General features: G+C 55.4%; 8 protein-coding genes across 8 annotated transcripts; 5 read left to right on the forward strand and 3 right to left on the reverse strand.

Annotated features, from left to right (window-relative positions):
* Positions 1-14: 14 nt before the first annotated feature.
* Positions 15-2643, reverse strand: BU26DRAFT_495023 (glycoside hydrolase family 31 protein; the record flags this gene model as incomplete). Its single annotated transcript, XM_033826205.1, has 2 exons — positions 15-1004; positions 1057-2643. 2 exons carry the CDS (start codon positions 2641-2643, stop codon positions 15-17), a joined length of 2577 nt encoding a protein of 858 aa, XP_033677457.1.
* Positions 2644-2973: 330 nt separating this feature from the next.
* BU26DRAFT_571125 (MFS general substrate transporter) lies at positions 2974-4698 on the forward strand (the record flags this gene model as incomplete). The annotated part of the gene is made up of 3 exons (XM_033834105.1): positions 2974-3490; positions 3543-3942; positions 3993-4698. The coding sequence occupies 3 exons, from the start codon at positions 2974-2976 to the stop codon at positions 4696-4698; spliced, it is 1623 nt and encodes a 540-aa protein (XP_033677458.1).
* A 323-nt stretch (positions 4699-5021) lies between these two features.
* On the forward strand, positions 5022-7068 carry BU26DRAFT_544065 (uncharacterized protein; the record flags this gene model as incomplete). Its single annotated transcript, XM_033831718.1, has 4 exons — positions 5022-5494; positions 5548-5563; positions 5610-6028; positions 6090-7068. 4 exons carry the CDS (start codon positions 5022-5024, stop codon positions 7066-7068), a joined length of 1887 nt encoding a protein of 628 aa, XP_033677459.1.
* A 388-nt stretch (positions 7069-7456) lies between these two features.
* On the reverse strand, positions 7457-8795 carry BU26DRAFT_161361 (uncharacterized protein). The gene is made up of 3 exons (XM_033820134.1): positions 8614-8795; positions 7819-8563; positions 7457-7759 (listed from the first exon to the last, which is right to left on the reverse strand). The coding sequence occupies exons 2-3, from the start codon at positions 8500-8502 to the stop codon at positions 7562-7564; spliced, it is 882 nt and encodes a 293-aa protein (XP_033677460.1). The 5' UTR covers positions 8503-8563; positions 8614-8795; the 3' UTR covers positions 7457-7561.
* A 1287-nt stretch (positions 8796-10082) lies between these two features.
* BU26DRAFT_161454 (zincin) lies at positions 10083-11971 on the forward strand. The gene is made up of 2 exons (XM_033820137.1): positions 10083-10811; positions 10862-11971. Exons 1-2 carry the CDS (start codon positions 10184-10186, stop codon positions 11833-11835), a joined length of 1602 nt encoding a protein of 533 aa, XP_033677461.1. The 5' UTR covers positions 10083-10183; the 3' UTR covers positions 11836-11971.
* On the reverse strand, positions 11890-13252 carry BU26DRAFT_610297 (uncharacterized protein). Its single transcript, XM_033835987.1, has 2 exons — positions 12977-13252; positions 11890-12923 (listed from the first exon to the last, which is right to left on the reverse strand). The coding sequence occupies exons 1-2, from the start codon at positions 13045-13047 to the stop codon at positions 12107-12109; spliced, it is 888 nt and encodes a 295-aa protein (XP_033677462.1). The 5' UTR covers positions 13048-13252; the 3' UTR covers positions 11890-12106.
* Positions 13253-13266: 14 nt separating this feature from the next.
* On the forward strand, positions 13267-15046 carry BU26DRAFT_524567 (uncharacterized protein). The gene is made up of 4 exons (XM_033830315.1): positions 13267-13505; positions 13555-13688; positions 13752-14119; positions 14178-15046. The coding sequence occupies exons 1-4, from the start codon at positions 13420-13422 to the stop codon at positions 14922-14924; spliced, it is 1335 nt and encodes a 444-aa protein (XP_033677463.1). The 5' UTR covers positions 13267-13419; the 3' UTR covers positions 14925-15046.
* Positions 15047-16456: 1410 nt separating this feature from the next.
* BU26DRAFT_571131 (uncharacterized protein) lies at positions 16457-17604 on the forward strand (the record flags this gene model as incomplete). The annotated part of the gene is made up of 2 exons (XM_033834106.1): positions 16457-17164; positions 17287-17604. 2 exons carry the CDS (start codon positions 16457-16459, stop codon positions 17602-17604), a joined length of 1026 nt encoding a protein of 341 aa, XP_033677464.1.
* Between the last annotated feature and the right edge of the window lie 18 nt (positions 17605-17622).

Here is a 17622-nt window from a genome sequence, read left to right on the forward strand (position 1 = left end):
TAACAAACCCTCATCTAGATCTTGGACTTCTCCTGCACCGGGCTCGTTTGGCTAGCACGACCAATGTCTCCCTTGAAATACGTCCGACCCTTCCCGTCCTTCACGAACGCCGCCTCCGTACCATTAAATACCACCGTCCTCCCATCGCCAGCGGGAAGCACAACGCCAAGCTCCTTCCACGCAGGCTCAAAACCAGGCTGTAGCTCCTTCTTGAACTCCACATAAACCTTGTCTTCGTCCGTCGTGTACCTCACCTCAAACACGGATATACGCGCCGGAGGAGGCGACACCCCATCATCTTCATACCATATATGCACGAACTCCTTTCCACCCGATGACCCCTTTGGAGGGAAAACTTCGACAGCACGGTAATCGTCAAGAGGGAGGTTTGCGGGATTGCTGCGTTCACCTGGGGAGAGTGTCTGGCATGGTCGTCCGACCGGAATCGCGCTGCCGACTTTTGCGAGCACGGGGATGCTCTCGGTCCATTTGGAAGATACTTCGATCCACTGTCCCGCATCATAGTACACCTGCACCGCATTGACGTCCATGAATTGGAGGCTAAGATTCGCCGAATCCTTTGGCAGATACACCTTCGCGGTCTCAGTACCTGGCTCGAACACACCGCCGACAAGCAGCGCATCGCCAAGCCAATACTGCGTCTCTCCATCGGTCAAGATCCTATTCTCCCATACTTCAGCATCCTGCTCGTAGCCCCATCCCGTCCAACGTTGCGGTGGCGTGGCCGTCTTGTGGCTTTCAAGAGCGAGGGAGTAGAGGAACGGGATCAGTTCGTAGCGGCGCTTGATGATAGCGCGGATGAAGGGTGTAGTTTCTTCGTACATCCAGGGCTCGATGACATCGCCGACGCTGTTATTGTCTGGCGAGGTCTTGAAGCAGTTTATGGCGAAGCGAGGTGAGTAGATGCCCTGTTGGCACCAGCGGACGAGGAGTTCCGGGGAGGGCTGTGGGCCTTCGAAGCCGCCTATGTCATGGCCGTAGCACTGCAAGCTACATTAGAGGAAGACGGCGGTGGCAATGGGGAGGATGACTTACCTGCATCAAGCACATGCCAGCCGTCAACGAAAGCGCGTTCGCGCCCTTCATCCCCTCCCAACTGGTCACGTTGTCCCCGCTCCACGCACTCGCGCAATACCTCAGCGTTCCCGCCGTCGCACTTCTCGTTAGGATGAACGGTCTTTGCTCTGGCTCCACTTCAATCGAGGCATCATGCGAGCTCTTGCCCATCAATTCTGTATTCAACGCCCGCCCCCAGAAACCGACGGCATTCCCAAACTCCTCGCTTCCTTGGATTACAGATGATTCGGTCAGTGCGCATTGCCAGCCATCATTCGGAATGGTGTATTCATTGTTGTCGTTCCATATGCAATCGATACCCACACGCTTCAATTCTCGAATACCCTCGTACCACCAGCGATATCCTGCTTTCGAGGTGAAATCGATGTGACCACCGACTCCGCTCTCACCACCGCCTGCGCTCCACAAGCGTGCTTGTGCGGATTCGCCAGTTATGGGATCGGTGAAAAAGGCACCGGCATTCTTCAGCTTTTCGTATTCCGGATGGTTGCTGAGAACATATGGTTTGACATTCGCAATGAGCCGGATGCCTTCTTTGTGATACGCGGCTATGAAACCTTTTGGGTCCGGAAACCGATGCCGATTCCAGGTAAACACGTTGCGCGTCTTGGGTTCCGTCTCAGCCACTGTGTATCCAGATGACATCTGGAATCCCGAGCAGGGTATGTCGTGCCGCTTGAGCTTATTTGCAAACTCCATTAGCGCGTCACACGCTCGTGGCTCGTCGAGCATTGAGTACTTCATGCCTCCTGCGAGGTACCCGAACGCCCAACGAGGCACGAGCATTGGATAGCCCACGACGTCTGCATAGATGCACACGACATCCTTCAGAGTATGTCCAATGATGATGTACTCCTCAAGCCCACCGTGCTCTTGCCGGTAGACCTTGAACCGGCCCCACATGCCATCCATTTCCGAGCCGACGGAGTAGAAGCCTCGAGCATGGGACGTGGAGAACACACCGACGCAGCCACCTGGCGTAGCGTTGATAAGCAGTGGAATGTGCTTGTACATTGGATCTGTGCGATATACGTCGTAGCCAAAGCAGTCCGTTGCCGAAAGGACGAAGTGCCGATTCGAGAGGTCCATGGGCGCTGCTTTCTCTCCGAGCCCGACATGGAGGGTGCCCTTGTTGTAGCGTGTGTAATGCGCGATTCCTGACCCATCTGCGACGTATGACCGATGAGGGAGGTCTGAATGGATGGGCGTCGTTTGGCCAGGAAGTGCAACGGAGATCAGCGGCGGTCCGCCCGTCCAGTCCACGGTAGCAGTGATTCCGCCAACATTCAGGGCTTTCGAAGTTGGAGATGAAGACGTAGCTTTCATCTGATCCAAATTTCTTTCGGGTACCGGCGCCGCTCGATGAGGAGGAAGCCGATGATTTGGAGAGGTGAAGGTTGTTCGGAAAAGCCCCGGCCTTAGCGCTTCGAACGAAAAGTCAAATGTTGAACCATTATGCCCTGATCTTAGAAGGATATGAAAATCTGAGCTGTTGCTAGCCAAAGCGGCTTGGAAGTTTTGCGGAACGATTTCGTTCTGAGGCATGACGGATTTAATCGCTGCAAGTAGTCAGCGCCACCTTCGCGACACCAACTGGATAACTTACGATGGCTTTGTAACTGATCTCTAATTTCTAGCCCTTTTCCTGAGGCGTTCTTCCAAATGCCGAAGTCTTAAGTACTCTCGTCGCTGGCGCGATATTCGGACCGCGCCTCTTGGCTTTCGGTAACTTCGGCCGACGCTACAACCAAACAGGATTTTAGTTGTCTGGGGACCCCATGGGGCATCGGATATAAGTTACTGCTCTCCATGCCCTCATGGCTCTTCAGCGAAGTTCCTTTGATACCGTCCTCATCGCCGCCGCTCCTGTTCGCAATGGCTAAACAAGACGTACCCACTCCTGTACAGCAGGAGATCAGCAAGAACGAAGTCAACACAGTCGAATCCGTCCACAAGCCCACAACACCAAAAGGCAAGGACAAAGCCGCCGAGCTCTTGGAGTCGAGTGAACGCATCACCGTAACGCCCGAGGACAATAAACGCATCCTACGCAAGATCGACCTCGTGATTCTCCCCATCCTGCTTTCCGTCTACTTTCTGCAGAGTCTGGACAAGACTACGCTTTCGTATGCTTCGGTCTTCGGTCTCATCAAAGATGCGAACTTGGATCCAGATTCGGACCAGTACTCATGGCTCGGTTCCATCGTGTATGTGGCCCAACTCGTCATGCAGCCCATCGTAGCGGTGCTGCTTGTCAAGCTTCCCATTGGCAAGTTTACCGGCGTCATGGTGTTCACTTGGGGGGTAGTCCTATGTGGGATGGCCGGAGCGACAACATTCGCAGGCCTCATGGCGACGAGGTTCTTACTGGGCGCGTTTGAGGCGGCTGTTGGTAGGTAGCCATCTCCTGCTCTCCAAGGTATCACGCACTGACGGTATTCCAGCTCCTGCATTCATCGCCATCGTACAAATGTGGTACAAGAGATCCGAGCAGACGAACAGAAATGCCGCATGGTATGCCATGCTCGGTATTGTCAATATCCTGGGCAGCTTGTTGTCGTATGGCTTGGGCCACATACACTCCGACCGTCTCCACTCATACCAGATCATCTTCCTCTTCTGTGGCCTGCTCACTGTCGTCGTATCGATCTTCGTCTACATCTTCATGCCCGATTCTCCCATGGAGGCTCGGTTCCTCAACGGCGAGGAGAAACTCGTTGCGGTCGAGCGACTTCGGATGAACCAAATGGGCGTCGCGTCGCGCGTCTGGAAGTGGGACCATGTGCTCGAGGCTTTTCTTGATCTCAAAACCTGGTTGTGGTTCTCTATGCTCACTGCCGTATCGTAAGCGTTCGCATTCGGTCAAATCACGAGTGTTCGCTAACCATGGACAGTATTCCCAGCGGCGGCATCACCACTTTCGGACCACTCATCATCCAGTCCTTCGGCTTCGGTTCATTTGCCACCATTCTCTTCAATATGCCTTTTGGTGCGGTGCAAATAATTGCGACGCTCGGCGGCGCATGGCTTGCCACCAGGCTGAAGAAGAAGGCGCCGGTTCTGATCCTCCTGTGCATCCCGCCTATTATCGGCATCATCATCCTTATGGTCGTTGGCCGCGAGAAGGAACACCGTGGCGTACTGCTGGTCGGATACTATCTGACGTCGTTCTACCCAGGTATCTCGCCGCTGATATACTCGTGGTCGGGCCAGAATACCGGCGGTGACACGAAGAGGAAGGTTACGACCAGCATCCTGTTCGTCGGTGCGAGCGCTGGCAACATCATCGGCCCGCATCTCTTCAAACCTTCGGAGAAACCGCGCTACTCACGGGGGTTGCGCGCAAACCTTGCCCTCTTCATCGCTATTGTTGTGCTGGTCGTTTTGGCCGTCTTCTGGATCACGATACTGAACCGCAAGCACGGGGCTGCCCGTGAGCGGCTGGGCAAAGCAGCGAAGATTGTGGATTTAAGTATGGAGACTAGTCGGCAGATGGCGGACGCAGGCGAGACGGCGAATGTGAGCGAGGGCGGTGTTGGTGACAAGGCGTTCGACGATATCACGGATGTGAAGAATGAGGACTTCATCTATCTGTATTGAGAAGGAGGCAGGGGAGGATAATTCGAGGAAGGAGCGGCCGGCGCAAGGAAACGTCATGACTGCAGCCATCGGCGCGCCTGGGCAGACTCCCGGATACGAACGACAGTAGCAATGTCAGCACCAACATGTTAGCGAGATTTCATGAAGTGCACAGAATTGTTCGAGGATTGGTCCTGAGGGACGCTGCTCGGTCTAATCATGACTCATATCCCCATACTCCCTGTCGCATCCATGACTCAACCTTCCAAGGTTCTCCCCCGCACCGTCTCCGCATTCAAAATCCAGCGTCCGCCGCCGGGTCCTCGTCTCGCACGAAGTTACCGATGGACCCATCGACGCCAACCGAGCGACCACGCAAACGTCGTGCCATCAAGGCATGTTTGGCCTGCAGAAAGGCCAAAGTCCGATGCATTGGCCAGCGCCCGTGCGAGCGATGCACCCGGAACGATGCCGACTGCCAGTACTTCGATTTGGCCGAGCATGCCAACTTCTCCAGAGTAGAGAGGCTTGAGGCTGAGCTGTCCGCACTGAAAGCTAGCTTGGGCGCTGTTGAGAGAAACCATGTAGGCCGGATTGAGCCACTTCCGGCGCCGCTGTCTACGCCTTCGACGGCTAGTGGCCCGCCGGACCCCGTGGGCGGGACTTCGCCTGCTCAGATGTTTGGGTATGGATCGTCTCTCCCTGCTTTGGCAAATGGGATGCTGGCTTCTCAGACACTGGTTCCACCCAGCACAGCCGCCAGCGCGGTCGAGAAAGGGCTGATAAACTGGGAACAGGCCGCTTTCTGGTTCCAGAGGTGTGCTGCCGAACCTCCATACGAGAGTCCTCCCGGTCACTAATGGGCACTAGCTTCTTTTCTGGCAGCGTACGATGCACTCCTGATGGATCGCACAACCGACTGACGCACGCAGCACTACTTCATCCCAATTTTCTGCGAGCGGCACGACACCTTCGACTCCGTCTCATCACGCAGCGCCTTCCTTTTCGATAGCATCGTGACCGTTGGATGTCGGGCCGAAGAAGGGTTCGACTCACTCGTCTACCACCGACTCCAGTCTAGCCTTCGCGAACACCTTACCAACGTCATTATCCACGCCAGCACACCATGCCTCGAAACCGTGCAGGCTATCACCGTTATGGCCGGCTACTCGGAAAACGGGATGGTTCTTATTGCTATCGCATTAAGATTCGCCTTGCAGTTGGGACTTCCCAATGCCGTCGATCGGCTGATGACGACTGCTTCAGGAAGAGGAGGGCAAGCAGGTGCAGAAGAGAGGGAACTATATCGCCTCGCGAGGGTCTGGCATGGTGTCTGCAATCTCGAACTCTTGTAAGGGGACCACTTCCATTACATACATCCGCTTTAGACCCTCGTTGACCTCATAGCGTAGCTTTTCATTGGATGGCGGCAAGCTTCCTGGCATAACATTGCGCACCTCCTCTCGACGAATCCGCGCTCTCGTGAACCACCCAGACCGAACAGCCGTCGATATACGACTCCTGTCCCAAGTAGAGCTCAACATCATCCGTTCCAATGCGTACAGAAATATTGCGAGTGCAACACTACCAGACGACGAATCCGTCCTGAGATCCACGGTGCAAGATACAGTCGTTGAGCTATCGCTCTGGGTAGTGGAATGGACAGCCATAATCTCCTCGGAAATAGCCGTCCATCAGAGAGCCTTCGCTTTGTCGAATCTCCACGTCCAGTACGAGTGGGCGCTCATCACTCTCCATCTCAAAGCTTTATCCGACAGTGGCATTGAAAACATCGCCATCATGAGCGACCTCCAGCGCGACATGGTTCGTACCGCCAAGGAGGCATCAGTCCGGCACCTACACCATCTGCTCGAGGCCTCGTCGTCGCCGCCCTCACCTGCCGGCTCACCTACTCAGGCACCGCCAGCAGCGTATCTATCAACCTTCAAATGGACAATGGACTACGTCTGGGCGAAGTGCGCCTTCTCCATCCTCCTCGTGCTCAAGCTCGCTCTCTTGCTGCGCGACCCTCTGCCCTCCGTCATACTGCTCCTCCACGACGCGCACAAGGTGCTCGAACAGCTCAAGAAGATAACCGTCGGCCACATCGCGTACTTCCAGATCCTGCAGACCAGCATCGAGAAATGCGAAAGTGCGCTGAGGGAGCATATGGCGCAGCAGCAGCAGCAGCAGCAGCAGCAGCAGCAGCAGCCGGACCCTATGGTAGGACTTGCCGGCGCGGGGTTGGGAGATACAGGGCCCGCGGAGGATGAGTTCCAAGGCTACGCGCCGAGCGAATTTGTCTTTGAATGGGACTTTCCGGGCTTGAATCTGAAGCATGTGCCCCTGGGCTGGCAGGATTTGTTTATCGATCTAGATAGCGTGTTCTGACTTCGGAATCTGTATCATGCTTACACCACGCCTTCTCAAACGCTCAGTGCAATGAAAGTGGATCGCTCCGAAGATATGACAGGACGGCGCGGCACTCGCTAGCGAGGCTGGAAGCTACCTAGGTAGGACGCTGTAAAGAAATGCACAGGTGGCAAGCTGCGAGCGAGGGAATCGTTGCGAGTAGTAGGAAGAGCATTCGAGATCGAGCAGTGTCTGAAAGAGGGTATCTAGCAAGAACCTCCCATCTCCACATGCTGACTTCCTTCTTTAAAACCCGGATCATAACACTGTATGTAAATACAATCTTAGAAGGGTATGTAGGCCATGCCGTAGTCCTGCTACTGACCCTCTGATGGTATTTTGCCCGTACACTCTATTATTCCCCATAATATTCCCAGCAGCGAGGCAGACACCATAATCCCCCTCCAATGTAAGCCGGCAATAGCAGCAAAGCTTCAAGATGTCAACGGCGGATGAGTGCGTAAACGAGGTTTTAGAAATACACATCCAAATCATCCTCGTCGAGCATTCGCCCGCAGCCACACGGACAAAAATCCGCGAACTCGCTATCCCAACCCACTTCAGAATCATCTTCGTCGGGGTCGTCGCTGGAGCCGCAGTACTCATCCGGATCATAATCCGAGTTATTCTCGTCGAGGTAGTCGCGATGGTGGCCGGGAAAATCGGGCTCCTGATGCATATATGTCAGTACTTTGGGGCTTAGCGTCGGCTCGAGCAATTAGGACGTACGCTTTCCAAGTAGTCGATCAGATCCTCCTTCCAGTTGCCAGAGGGCGCGGCGACGGCCTCGTTGAGGTTCCATTGGACGTCAGCGTCGCCGTCGTATTGGAACTTGATTGTAACGTGGGCGCCTTCGGCATCAAAAGCTTGCTTGATGGGCTGCAGGACTGGGAGAAACTCCGCGAGCACGTTGAGCCGGATGTGGCGCTGCGTTAGGTTGATCTTCAGCTGGAAGCCAGACTTCTTGACGACCCTCAGCAATGGCTCGAAGTACTCTTTCAGGCTGTCCTGGTGGGTGTACGGCGGACCGAGCGTGACGTAATCTTCGACGTGGATCTCAAGCCTTGCTTCTCGGAGGACGGTCGCGGGATCTAGACCAACGTGGAAGACGTCGTTGCAGACTAGGGACTTGATGTTTTCGAGACATCGGACGAGCGCCATGGGAAAACCAGGCAGTCCAACGAAGACTTTGTAAAAGCTCTCAACGGCCTCAAGCGCGATTTCGGGACCGACGAATGCCGGGTTGACGAACGTTGGTATCTTCCGGTTCCGAAGGCATTGGCAGGGCTTCTCTATGCAGTCCGGCGCAAAAAGGATGTTCTGTAAGGTCCAGAAGCGTAAGTCCCCCGTTTCGTTCCACCACAGGAATTCGTACACGATGTCTCTGAGCTCGCGGGGGAGTGTGGTCCGCATCTGAGCAACGAGCGCGAGCGTCGACGACTGCGCGTACGGGACGATGGCTTGCTCAAATGGGCTGTAGGAGGGTCAGCGGAAGCTCCTGAGTGGAAACAGGGGGACGCGTACCCGGCCTTCAACGTCTCCACCTTCTTCACGTACTGGTCGCGCTTCTTGCACAATTTCTCGATCTTCTCCTGGATGGACTCGACTCTGGATCGCGATCAAAACGGCCGATCCCTTTATTGGGCACCCGACTCACTTCTTCTCAATAGCAAGCTCGGAGCATTTGATGCTGCGACGGTTAGCCAGGGCTGTGGAATTGGCGGGGTGCAAATACATACGCGCGAAGCCGCTTGTACGAGGTCTGGACGTCATCGTCGATGCTGGACGAGCGCGGGCGCTTGTTGGACTGCATAGTAGCTGCGTGGGTGAGCGCTGCTTCGTGCGATGTGCTTGCTGGAGGTGTGAAAGCGCTGGCCCTGGAGGAGGGCTGACGCGCTCTCGCGTTTCTGTACCATTCCGGATCTGGATTAGCGCGTTTACGCACTTGACCTACCCGTAGACGGCCGGGGGCGTCTTCGAGCGTCCTTCATGAACATGAGGATGAATCTTCATTCCTGCAGTTAGTCGCTTTCCCGCAGTCGGTGTCAAGGTGAGCCTTGCCCACCATGTTCCGCAGCTCCAAACCGGATGTTTTCTTCCGGAGACCGCTACGCAGAGCCAAAGGTCGTCGATATCCTTGGGTACTATCCAGAATTGACTGGCTAGTGAAGCCTTCATGAGTTAGACGCCGATGCAAGCACCTCGCTATCGGACTGTACGGGATCTGCCACACGTGACAGCGCCGAATGTCCACGCACCAGCACACGACACTAGAGCGCCGTCGTCTCTGTCTACTGGCATGCACGGGACTTGCCGCTCCACTGATTCTTTCAAGCGCGTAGTGGAGGCTGAGCCATCCTCCACGAGACCGCTCGCTGCCAAGTTCACACCCGTATTATCTATCTTTACCACCTGAGAGAATGTGCGGAGTGTTTCAAGTGCTGGCGATACAGCCGCACTCACAGCCCGCGAATCGAAGGATTTGCAGTGTTCGAAAGAGAGACACCCAGGTCGACCGCCACGTGATCGGAGTTTTGCAGCTCGCCAGTCAACACGAGAAATGGCAACCAATCAGAATTTCGTAGTCTGGTGTGATGTCTCTTACTACATTCTGGTACTTCAACTTCAGACGAGAACCGGGTCATTTCGACGGTAAACAACACCAGCTGCGCCGCTGCCCAGGCCCTCCACGTCTTGACGACTCCGCAGCTCGCAAGGCAACGATGGCAGCGACGAGTGCTGCTCAGACAGCTGAGCGAGTCTGAACGAAATGGCTTGAATATTGTCGAGCTCAGCATCTTGTGATCTGGCACTGCCTGGAAGGGTCTCTTGAGACGTCGAATCACCTCAGTGTCTCGCGGATAAGTCTGCGCTTGGGTGTCGTAAATGGTGGTATAGGTAAGAGACACCCATATTTAGCATTTCTTCTCGATAAGGCTGCTCTTAAGCTGGGAAGAATAAATAAGTGCGTCGTTCATTATGCTCTTCAATCAGTTTACTTGAGGTTCATCAACACCTTCTTCTTTCTCTGGTTGACTACTTATCTTCATACCTGCTTTCATACCTAGGTAGTCAAAGCACCCCTACAATAGTCATGGTATCCTGCCTTTTGGGCGCTCTGCCGCCCCTTCTTCTTCTGTCTCTACAGACGGTCAACGGGGCCACGGTTCCTCGGGCGGAACCGAAAGACCTAACGACGCTCGAAGTTCACTTCGCCCCAAACCCTCTCCTCACCAACGACACCAGCTGCCTGAACGACGACCAATGCCCGGAAGGAACCACCCGCACAGTCTCCTACTTCGTCAGCAGGGACAAAGCCGTCATTGACGGCGATGTCATCTTTGGCACCGAAACCGAGATCCTCGAAGCTTCAACCGGCAACAGTACTAATGCAAAACGCGCCTACTCCATCTGGCCCTTGGCAACCTCCCGCAAGTGGCCCTTCGGCGTCATCCGATATCAATACGAAGACGCTACGACGGCGTCGGGCCGTGGGCCCAAGTTTGAGGAGGCCATCAAGAGATGGACCAACATGCTTCCTTTCCTGCAGTTCATCCTTGAGCCGGACAACAGCGTCAATCAGCCTGACATTCTGATGGTTCGCGCAGTGGAAGACAGCGTGTCATACTCGTACATTGGCAGGGTAACATTCCCTGAAGTACAACTGGGTAGGCCGGACCTTCCCGAAACAGATTACTGGTATACACACACCATCGGCCACAGTAAGTCCCTCATCCCCTACCTCGCCCTGCCAGGCTAACACCTCCCGCAGCTCTTGGGCTCATGCATGAGCACCAGAGGCCCGATCGCGACTCATATCTCACGCTCGACTGCGACAAGGTCGCCGCCACCGCGACTAGCCCACCGCCCGTCTGCATCGACCCCTGTGTGGGAACCGGCTGCTACTTCTCCATCTACGACTTCACCACCGATCCAAACTACTACGCCGGAACTTACGACATCAAATCAATCATGCATTTCAACCCAGGTGACTTCGCCAAAGACCTGGCCGACCCACCACTCAAGCCTATCGACCCCATCGTGTTCGACTCCAATCGCGTGTACCCGACCGTCACGGATGCAAACCGCGTCTGCGATATCTACTGGGAAGTGTGCCGTGGCGTCTGCGGCGATGGCATCCTGGCCCTAGCCAACGGCGAAGTCTGCGATGACGGGAATAATGTAGATGGCGATGGATGCTCTGCGGACTGCCACACCGCAGACGGAGGCCCGCGCTGCGGCGACGGCGTCGTGCAAACCACGCTCGGCGAACAATGCGAGCCACCCAACGTAGGAAACTGCGACGCCAACTGCCACTTCGTCATCGAGCCGCCGCACTGCGGAAACAACGTCCTAGAACCAGCTCTCGGCGAGCAGTGTGAGCCGCCCGGTACACCGACCTGCGATGCGAACTGCCAGACCATCAACACGCCCGCTACCTGCCCCGCGCACTGCAATCCGAACGTCCCGAACAATCTCTGCGATGAGAGCACGTCGTGCATTCCGCTGTTCGGAGCCAGTGGAGACCCGGGCCTGCCCTTTGGCATGAGCTACATGTGTGCCTGTAGGGCGGGCTTCAGGGCCGATGGGGTTGATCCGAGCGATGGTTCGAAGCAGGTGAGGTTCTCGGCGACGCAGTATACGAGCTATGTGTTTGTAGAGCCGGGGATGACGTGCAATACGGAGTGCTCGCCAGATACGAATCCGTTCCCGTGCTCGGAGGTGCCGATCCTGGATGAGTGTTGATGAGGTGGTAGGGAGATGGTTGGAAGGGGGTATTTCTTGCTCATGTGTCGCGTTGGTCGATGTTTAAATTAGTTTGTTTTATATTGCGATGTGATCTTAGTCCCTGTCATTATTCTCCAGTTTCCTTTACTCCCCCTGGCTATCTATCTCTCCTCTGTCATCTTTCTTCCATCACAGTAGTCAGCGCTTGAGAGCCCACAATATACAATGCCAAAATCCGAAACCCGCTCTCCCTCCCGAGCACACTTCACCGTTTATTGATAACACTCGTCTATCCCAACATTTTGCCTATCCCACCCGCAATCCCCGCCGCGCTAACACTCAAGCTCAAACTAAGCCTCAGCCCGTTCGCCTGCGCCCTAAACTCCTGCTTCCTCTCTCCCCAATCTCTGGTCAAACTCGCCCGCTGCTGCAAACTCGGTCTCCTCTCCACCTTCGCCTTCCGCTCCGCCTCCTTCGTATCCCGCATAACCGCCGCTGTCATACCCTCCACGCCCGCAACCTGATGCGGCGGCAGATTCTCATGCAGCAGCGTACCGTTCCGGGACTGCGCGACGAAGCATTGATACCGATACGGATGTAGCGTGCCGGCATGGATCTCTTCGATGCCACGGTCTTGCGTGCGGGAGTATTCCAGCATCGAGGAGATTGTGCGGTAGTGCGAGAGGTCCCAGACTGCAGCGTGTTTCTCGGTGATCAGGAGGAAGTTTCCGTCTGCACCGAGGGCTACGATGCGTGGTTTGTCGGTCCAGGAGCCATTTTTGATGCGAGATTGAAGAGCGGAGAGGAGGGGTTGCGGGAGGTTCATCCAGAGGTAGGAGGAGCCGTCGTGCACGAAGAAAGAGGTGTTGTAGGGCCCGAGGATTAGGCGGAGGTTGGGGATGTTGCGGGTAGTTGCGCCGTTTGGGGGAGTGGCATAGAGGAAATTCTCAAGCTCGGGGGGTAGACCGCGGGATTCTATGTGGTCGTGTCCAGTTTTATCGCGATAGGTTATCAGGAAGCTATTCTCGAAACCGAGGGTTATGTGGTGGACTTTTTGAAGTTGGGATGAAGTTAGGAAACTTGTGAGTTTCTTGGGCAGACGGGTGCTATGCTGTGGTTAGGCGATAAGGTCTATGTCGCGGAATTACCGGGGACATACTGGTCTTGGAGAGACGGGCATTGGAAGAAGTGGTCGCCACGTTGGCCGAAGGTGAAGGTCGTGTCGCACATTGTAGTACGCAGCTTCTCTTTGGAGAAGCGAAAGGACTTGGGCAGTTACAGATATATCGAGAAGGAGTTATGAAATAGAACGGGAGGAAGAGGGGAGAGATCAGAGATCGAAGATCGGATGATGGAAAGACGTTCACCCGCCAAGCGCGATCGTCACAAGGGTCCGGCCAAGTATCAACGCCAACTCAAGCTTGCTGCGCTGTAAATAATCCGCTTCCAGCCTCATATTATGCAGACAAACCACTCTTTTGCAAAGCTGCCGTATCTCCTTCTATTTGCTTTTTCGTAACTACTTCGAAGCTCGTTTTCTACTGTGATGCGGTTCCTCAAGCGATGACGTCATTTCTCACAGCCAACCAATAGTATCCCAGCATGAGCGCTACTTCCAGCAACACTTCGTTCTTCTCCTTCGGCCCTGAAAACAGTTTCGTCTCGAAAAGCTTTGAGCGGTTGCGATAGTATAACACCCCCTTTGTCTTCAAACCCCACTATCTAATCTCGGAGCAGCCGGAATCTCCCCCCTTCGCTCCACGATCTCATCATCGGCGGCAGCGTCCTCGACGTACACTGGGCTACTCTAGGACCTGTCCCCCAATCCTGGGTCCTGAGCTTCAAGGATACAGGCGGGAAGAACAATCTCGGTAGGTGCCGTGGACATAACCAGTTCGGTCGCTCTTTCGGTGGACCCTTTCTGACAGGTTCAGGTTGGGGAAGCTCGACCCCGGAAAGACTCAAAGACGTGTTGTCTACACTAACGCCATCGCCACACTTTCGTAGCTTTCTCGGTCCTCTAGGATCTTTTGTAGCCTGGGACCCAACGTTTATCCGCTGGACCGGGCTACCGTCATGCTTGGAAGACACCTTTCAGTCATGGCTCACGCCTTCTGGCTGGAAGGCCGGACCGCCGCGCCTCGCAACTTGGGGACTAGATGATGCGTTCTTCGCGATTAGCGAATACGGCGACGTGGCGTATCGATTAGGATCCGAAGGTGGAGAAGAGACGTGGCCGATCTTCAAAGAGACGGTAGAGGAGTGGAGGGCTGAGAGAAGGTTCAGCTGGGATGAGCTTTCCGTAAGTGCTTTCTCTCTTCCGCGTAGGTGAGGAGGTTGCGCTAATGAAGGAGATGCAGTATCTATCACTCGACTCAACGACGCCCGACCAATTCATCGCGATCCGTTCCAACGGCACGTGGGCGGGCAGCATCGACGATAGCAATGAAGATGCGCTGGAAGCCTTTACGCTCAACTTCTTCGCACGCTCCAAGCCCAAATCGAAAGCAAAGCCGCCCCCGAAGTCTAACGGCTACCACCACCAGCAAGCCAGTAGTACCATTCCCAGGCCCGAAGAAACGACACCAGACGCCGCAACGCAAGCTCTCTATGAGAAATGGGCCACAGAAACCGCCTCTGTCTTCGCCTCCGCGCTCGCCGCACGGTCCCAAGCAACCCCATCACCTCCCACAAACGCGAAAGGAACACCAGCTCGACCGCGCGCGCCCAAGAAACTCCAGATCCGCTCCCAATCCTCTAGGGCCGGAATACCAGCCACCAGCTCCACCTCTTCCAACGCGAAACTCTTAACAACATTTCCCCACCCACCCGCCGCGCTAACGACATGCGCCCTACCCGCCTGTACGCCGCACAAATCCGACCCCGCTGGCCTCCGCGCCTGCAAGCACGACGTCGAGAGACTGCTTCGAGCGTCGGGTCTGTATAGTTATGAGTGGCTGAGGCAGGAGCGCATACGCTGGCACCCTGATCGCTTCGGACGGCTCTGCGAGGAGAGCTGGAGAGAAGAAGGGCGCCGGCTGGCGGAGGAGATGTTCAAAATCATAGATAGCCTGATCACGGACCTGGACAGGATGAAGGGGGCCTGATTGATGCTTGGCGGATTCGATGCGTTGAAGCCTCCTGGAGTGGTTTTTTTGGAGCAAGTAAATGACTTTTCTATATGAAAGGGGAGGGTGCTGGTGCGAATAGAGGCGCGCGGGGTCGGGTCCGGGGAGGGGGGGCACGTGAACGTAGCTAGAAATATTAGCAAATGTTCCGTTGCGTATCAAGGAAATTTGCGCATACCTCTAACACCTCCGAGAGCAGCTTTCCCTAGATACTAAAAAACGTTGCGTCAACCCGCAAATGCCGTCGTCCGTCGTTCTCTCCCCGGAGAAGAATGCCCCGGTATGGCTTAGACCGCCTTCGCCCTCGCCCTTCGCTAATTCTTGCATCTCCGATCAGCTGACCCTCCCAAAACGAACTTGACGGACCCTGTTGAGCAACAATCCATATGCCCAATTCGACTCCCACTCAACCCACCAGCACAGCCACAAACTCACAAACCATGCTTCAGCTATCCTGCGAAGGTCGCCCAGGGTACTTCTGTCTCTGAAAACCGCTGGGATCCCTGTTGAGCAAGAATTCGTATGTCGGAGTTAGAGTCACGCTCGATCCATAAGTCGGCCTTCTGTCTGCATCCATGGAATAAGCATCCAGAGGACTTTCCTTTCTCTCTCTTGGTAGGGTGAACCTTTTGCGAGGGGGTAGGACGCACGTGTACTCGCGAAAGCTAGACTTCGAGTCCGTGAGAAAAGAGCCTGAGAATATGAGAATGCGCAGCATACCCTTCTTGTGGCGTATGATTTAGAAAAATGTGGCGATGCGAGACGTAAGAGAGTAACTCATGCAATGGTATTCAAATCTCTGGAGCTTGAGGAGAGAGAGAAAGTAGACGTCTCCCTCCTCTTTAATGCAACATTTACTCCCTCGAGTAGCGAGACAATTGCCCGCGCATGTGTGTTGGGCCATGTTCCAACCGCCCAACTCAACTCCCTCCTACCGGACCACCTTTGTGCAGCCGAAATCTACCTGTTGAGCTTCAGCTGACTTTTCACACACCCGCTTTCGACTTCGGATAGATCAGTCTGAAGAGCTTCGACACACTTTCCACGACACGTTAGTAATTAATCCTCCTCTTCACCTTGGACTCCGTATCTAACAGCCTGAAGACCTTCAGCACATTTTCCGCTCGACGGTAGTAAGTGATCCTCCTCTTTGACTTGGTTTCCGCAACTAACATCCTGATGAGCTTCAGCACTCTTTACACCCAACAGCAGCAAGTAATCCTCCTGCTCACGTCAACCTCTACATCCCAAAGCCTGAAGAGCTTCGGCACCCTTTCGGCTTAACCATAGTAAGCGATCCCTCTTTCCGGCTCGGCTCTGTAACTAACAACCTAAAGGCCTCCACACTCTTTTCAACTTCACAACTCAGAGCCTAAAGGGCCCCAGCAGACAATAGTAGTAAGTGATTCCTCTTTCTAACCCGGCTTCTGTATCTGACAGCCTGAGGACGTTCAGACCCTAATAAAAGATGAGCTTCCACCAGCGCAACATGGGCCGCCCCCGACGAGGACATGGGCTACCCTCAAAACAGGGGCGTGCCTCAGCAGTACATGGGCGTCCCCTATCAGTACACGGGCGTCCCACAGCAGCAGGTAAACGTCCATCAGCATTACATGGGTGGCCCCCAGCAGTATATGGGCGCTGCTCAACATCATACGGGCGTCCCTCAGCAGTATATGGGCGTCCGCCAGAAGCACATGGGTGGGGCCCAGCAGCACGCGGGTGGCACCCAACAGCACATGGGCGTCCCTCAGCCCGCCATGCTGTATCCGGTCCCACACCCACCTCCGGCCGGCACCACTGAGTCCATTCTCCGAGAAGCCTGGCGGGTCGAGGGCTTTGCTACCGTCAACCCCATGGATTACCTCACCGTGGATGGCATCACAAAGGTCATGGATGCTAAGGTAGACCTACGGAACACCCTTCACCGCCCGACCACGAGTATATATCGCCCCGAGGAACTGCCCTTGCTCAGTCGCTATCGCAGCTTCGTAGCAGCCAATGCCCTGGGGTTGCTCGTCCAGGAGCTGGACCACCAGCTCACGTGGCTCCGGGCGCGTGCGGAGGACCTCATGAAGACGGAGGTAAGTCTGCGTAAGGATATCCCTAGGGGCTGGAAGGACTTCGCCAGGAGCCGTACACAGCCGAAGCGCGATAGGGTCGTGAAGGCACCCAGGAAGGCCCGTACGGAGGCGGAGAAATCGGGCAGCGACAAGGCCGTGAGGCCCTCTAGGCGGGCTCCTGCGCAGACCCCGCCGCCACAACTGCGGAGACCATCAAGGAAGCGTCGCCCGCTGATCTGGAGGCCTTCCCGTTCCCCTTCCCGGAGCTGGATACGTAGTCCGTCATTGCGCTGGCGTCGCCTGGATATCCGGATTCTGGGTATACGTCGTCTGGTTATAAGGCGTCGGAGGCCTCCACGGCGCTGGATGTGTCGCCCGGCATTCCGCAGTCGCCTTGGGATACAGAGCAGGGGGACTTCACTGGGGTGGATACGGCGTCCGGGTCGGGCACCTCAGCGCAGATGGGGTCGAGGAGCATACAGGAGGGTCCCGCGTGTATTATGCAGCAAACGCTTGGTCCCGACGTGGATGCCGAGGTGGATGCTGTGGATTGGGACTTGTGGGTGGATTTCGAGGCCGGTGAGAAGTCAAGGTAGAGCAGGCTATGCGGAGGG

The sequence above is a fragment of the Trematosphaeria pertusa genome, assembly GCF_010094035.1.
Source record: "Trematosphaeria pertusa strain CBS 122368 unplaced genomic scaffold BU26scaffold_20, whole genome shotgun sequence".
Lineage (NCBI taxonomy): Eukaryota > Fungi > Ascomycota > Dothideomycetes > Pleosporales > Trematosphaeriaceae > Trematosphaeria > Trematosphaeria pertusa.

Bases quoted from the DNA above. Each gene is read 5' to 3' on its own strand.
- BU26DRAFT_161361 (XM_033820134.1), bottom strand. From the start codon at position 8,502: ATGCGGACCACACTCCCCCGCGAGCTCAGAGACATCGTGTACGAATTC. The intron at 7,760-7,818 runs GTACGTCCTAAT...TATATGCATCAG, and splicing joins TGATCGACTACTTGGAAAGC to GAGCCCGATTTTCCCGGCCA.
- BU26DRAFT_161454 (XM_033820137.1), top strand. From the start codon at position 10,184: ATGGTATCCTGCCTTTTGGGCGCTCTGCCGCCCCTTCTTCTTCTGTCT. The intron at 10,812-10,861 runs GTAAGTCCCTCA...CACCTCCCGCAG, and splicing joins TACACACACCATCGGCCACA to CTCTTGGGCTCATGCATGAG.
- BU26DRAFT_610297 (XM_033835987.1), bottom strand. From the start codon at position 13,047: ATGTGCGACACGACCTTCACCTTCGGCCAACGTGGCGACCACTTCTTC. The intron at 12,924-12,976 runs GTATGTCCCCGG...ACCACAGCATAG, and splicing joins TGCCCGTCTCTCCAAGACCA to CACCCGTCTGCCCAAGAAAC.
- BU26DRAFT_524567 (XM_033830315.1), top strand. From the start codon at position 13,420: ATGAGCGCTACTTCCAGCAACACTTCGTTCTTCTCCTTCGGCCCTGAA. The intron at 13,506-13,554 runs GTATAACACCCC...ATCTCGGAGCAG, and splicing joins AGCTTTGAGCGGTTGCGATA to CCGGAATCTCCCCCCTTCGC. The intron at 14,120-14,177 runs GTAAGTGCTTTC...AAGGAGATGCAG, and splicing joins TCAGCTGGGATGAGCTTTCC to TATCTATCACTCGACTCAAC.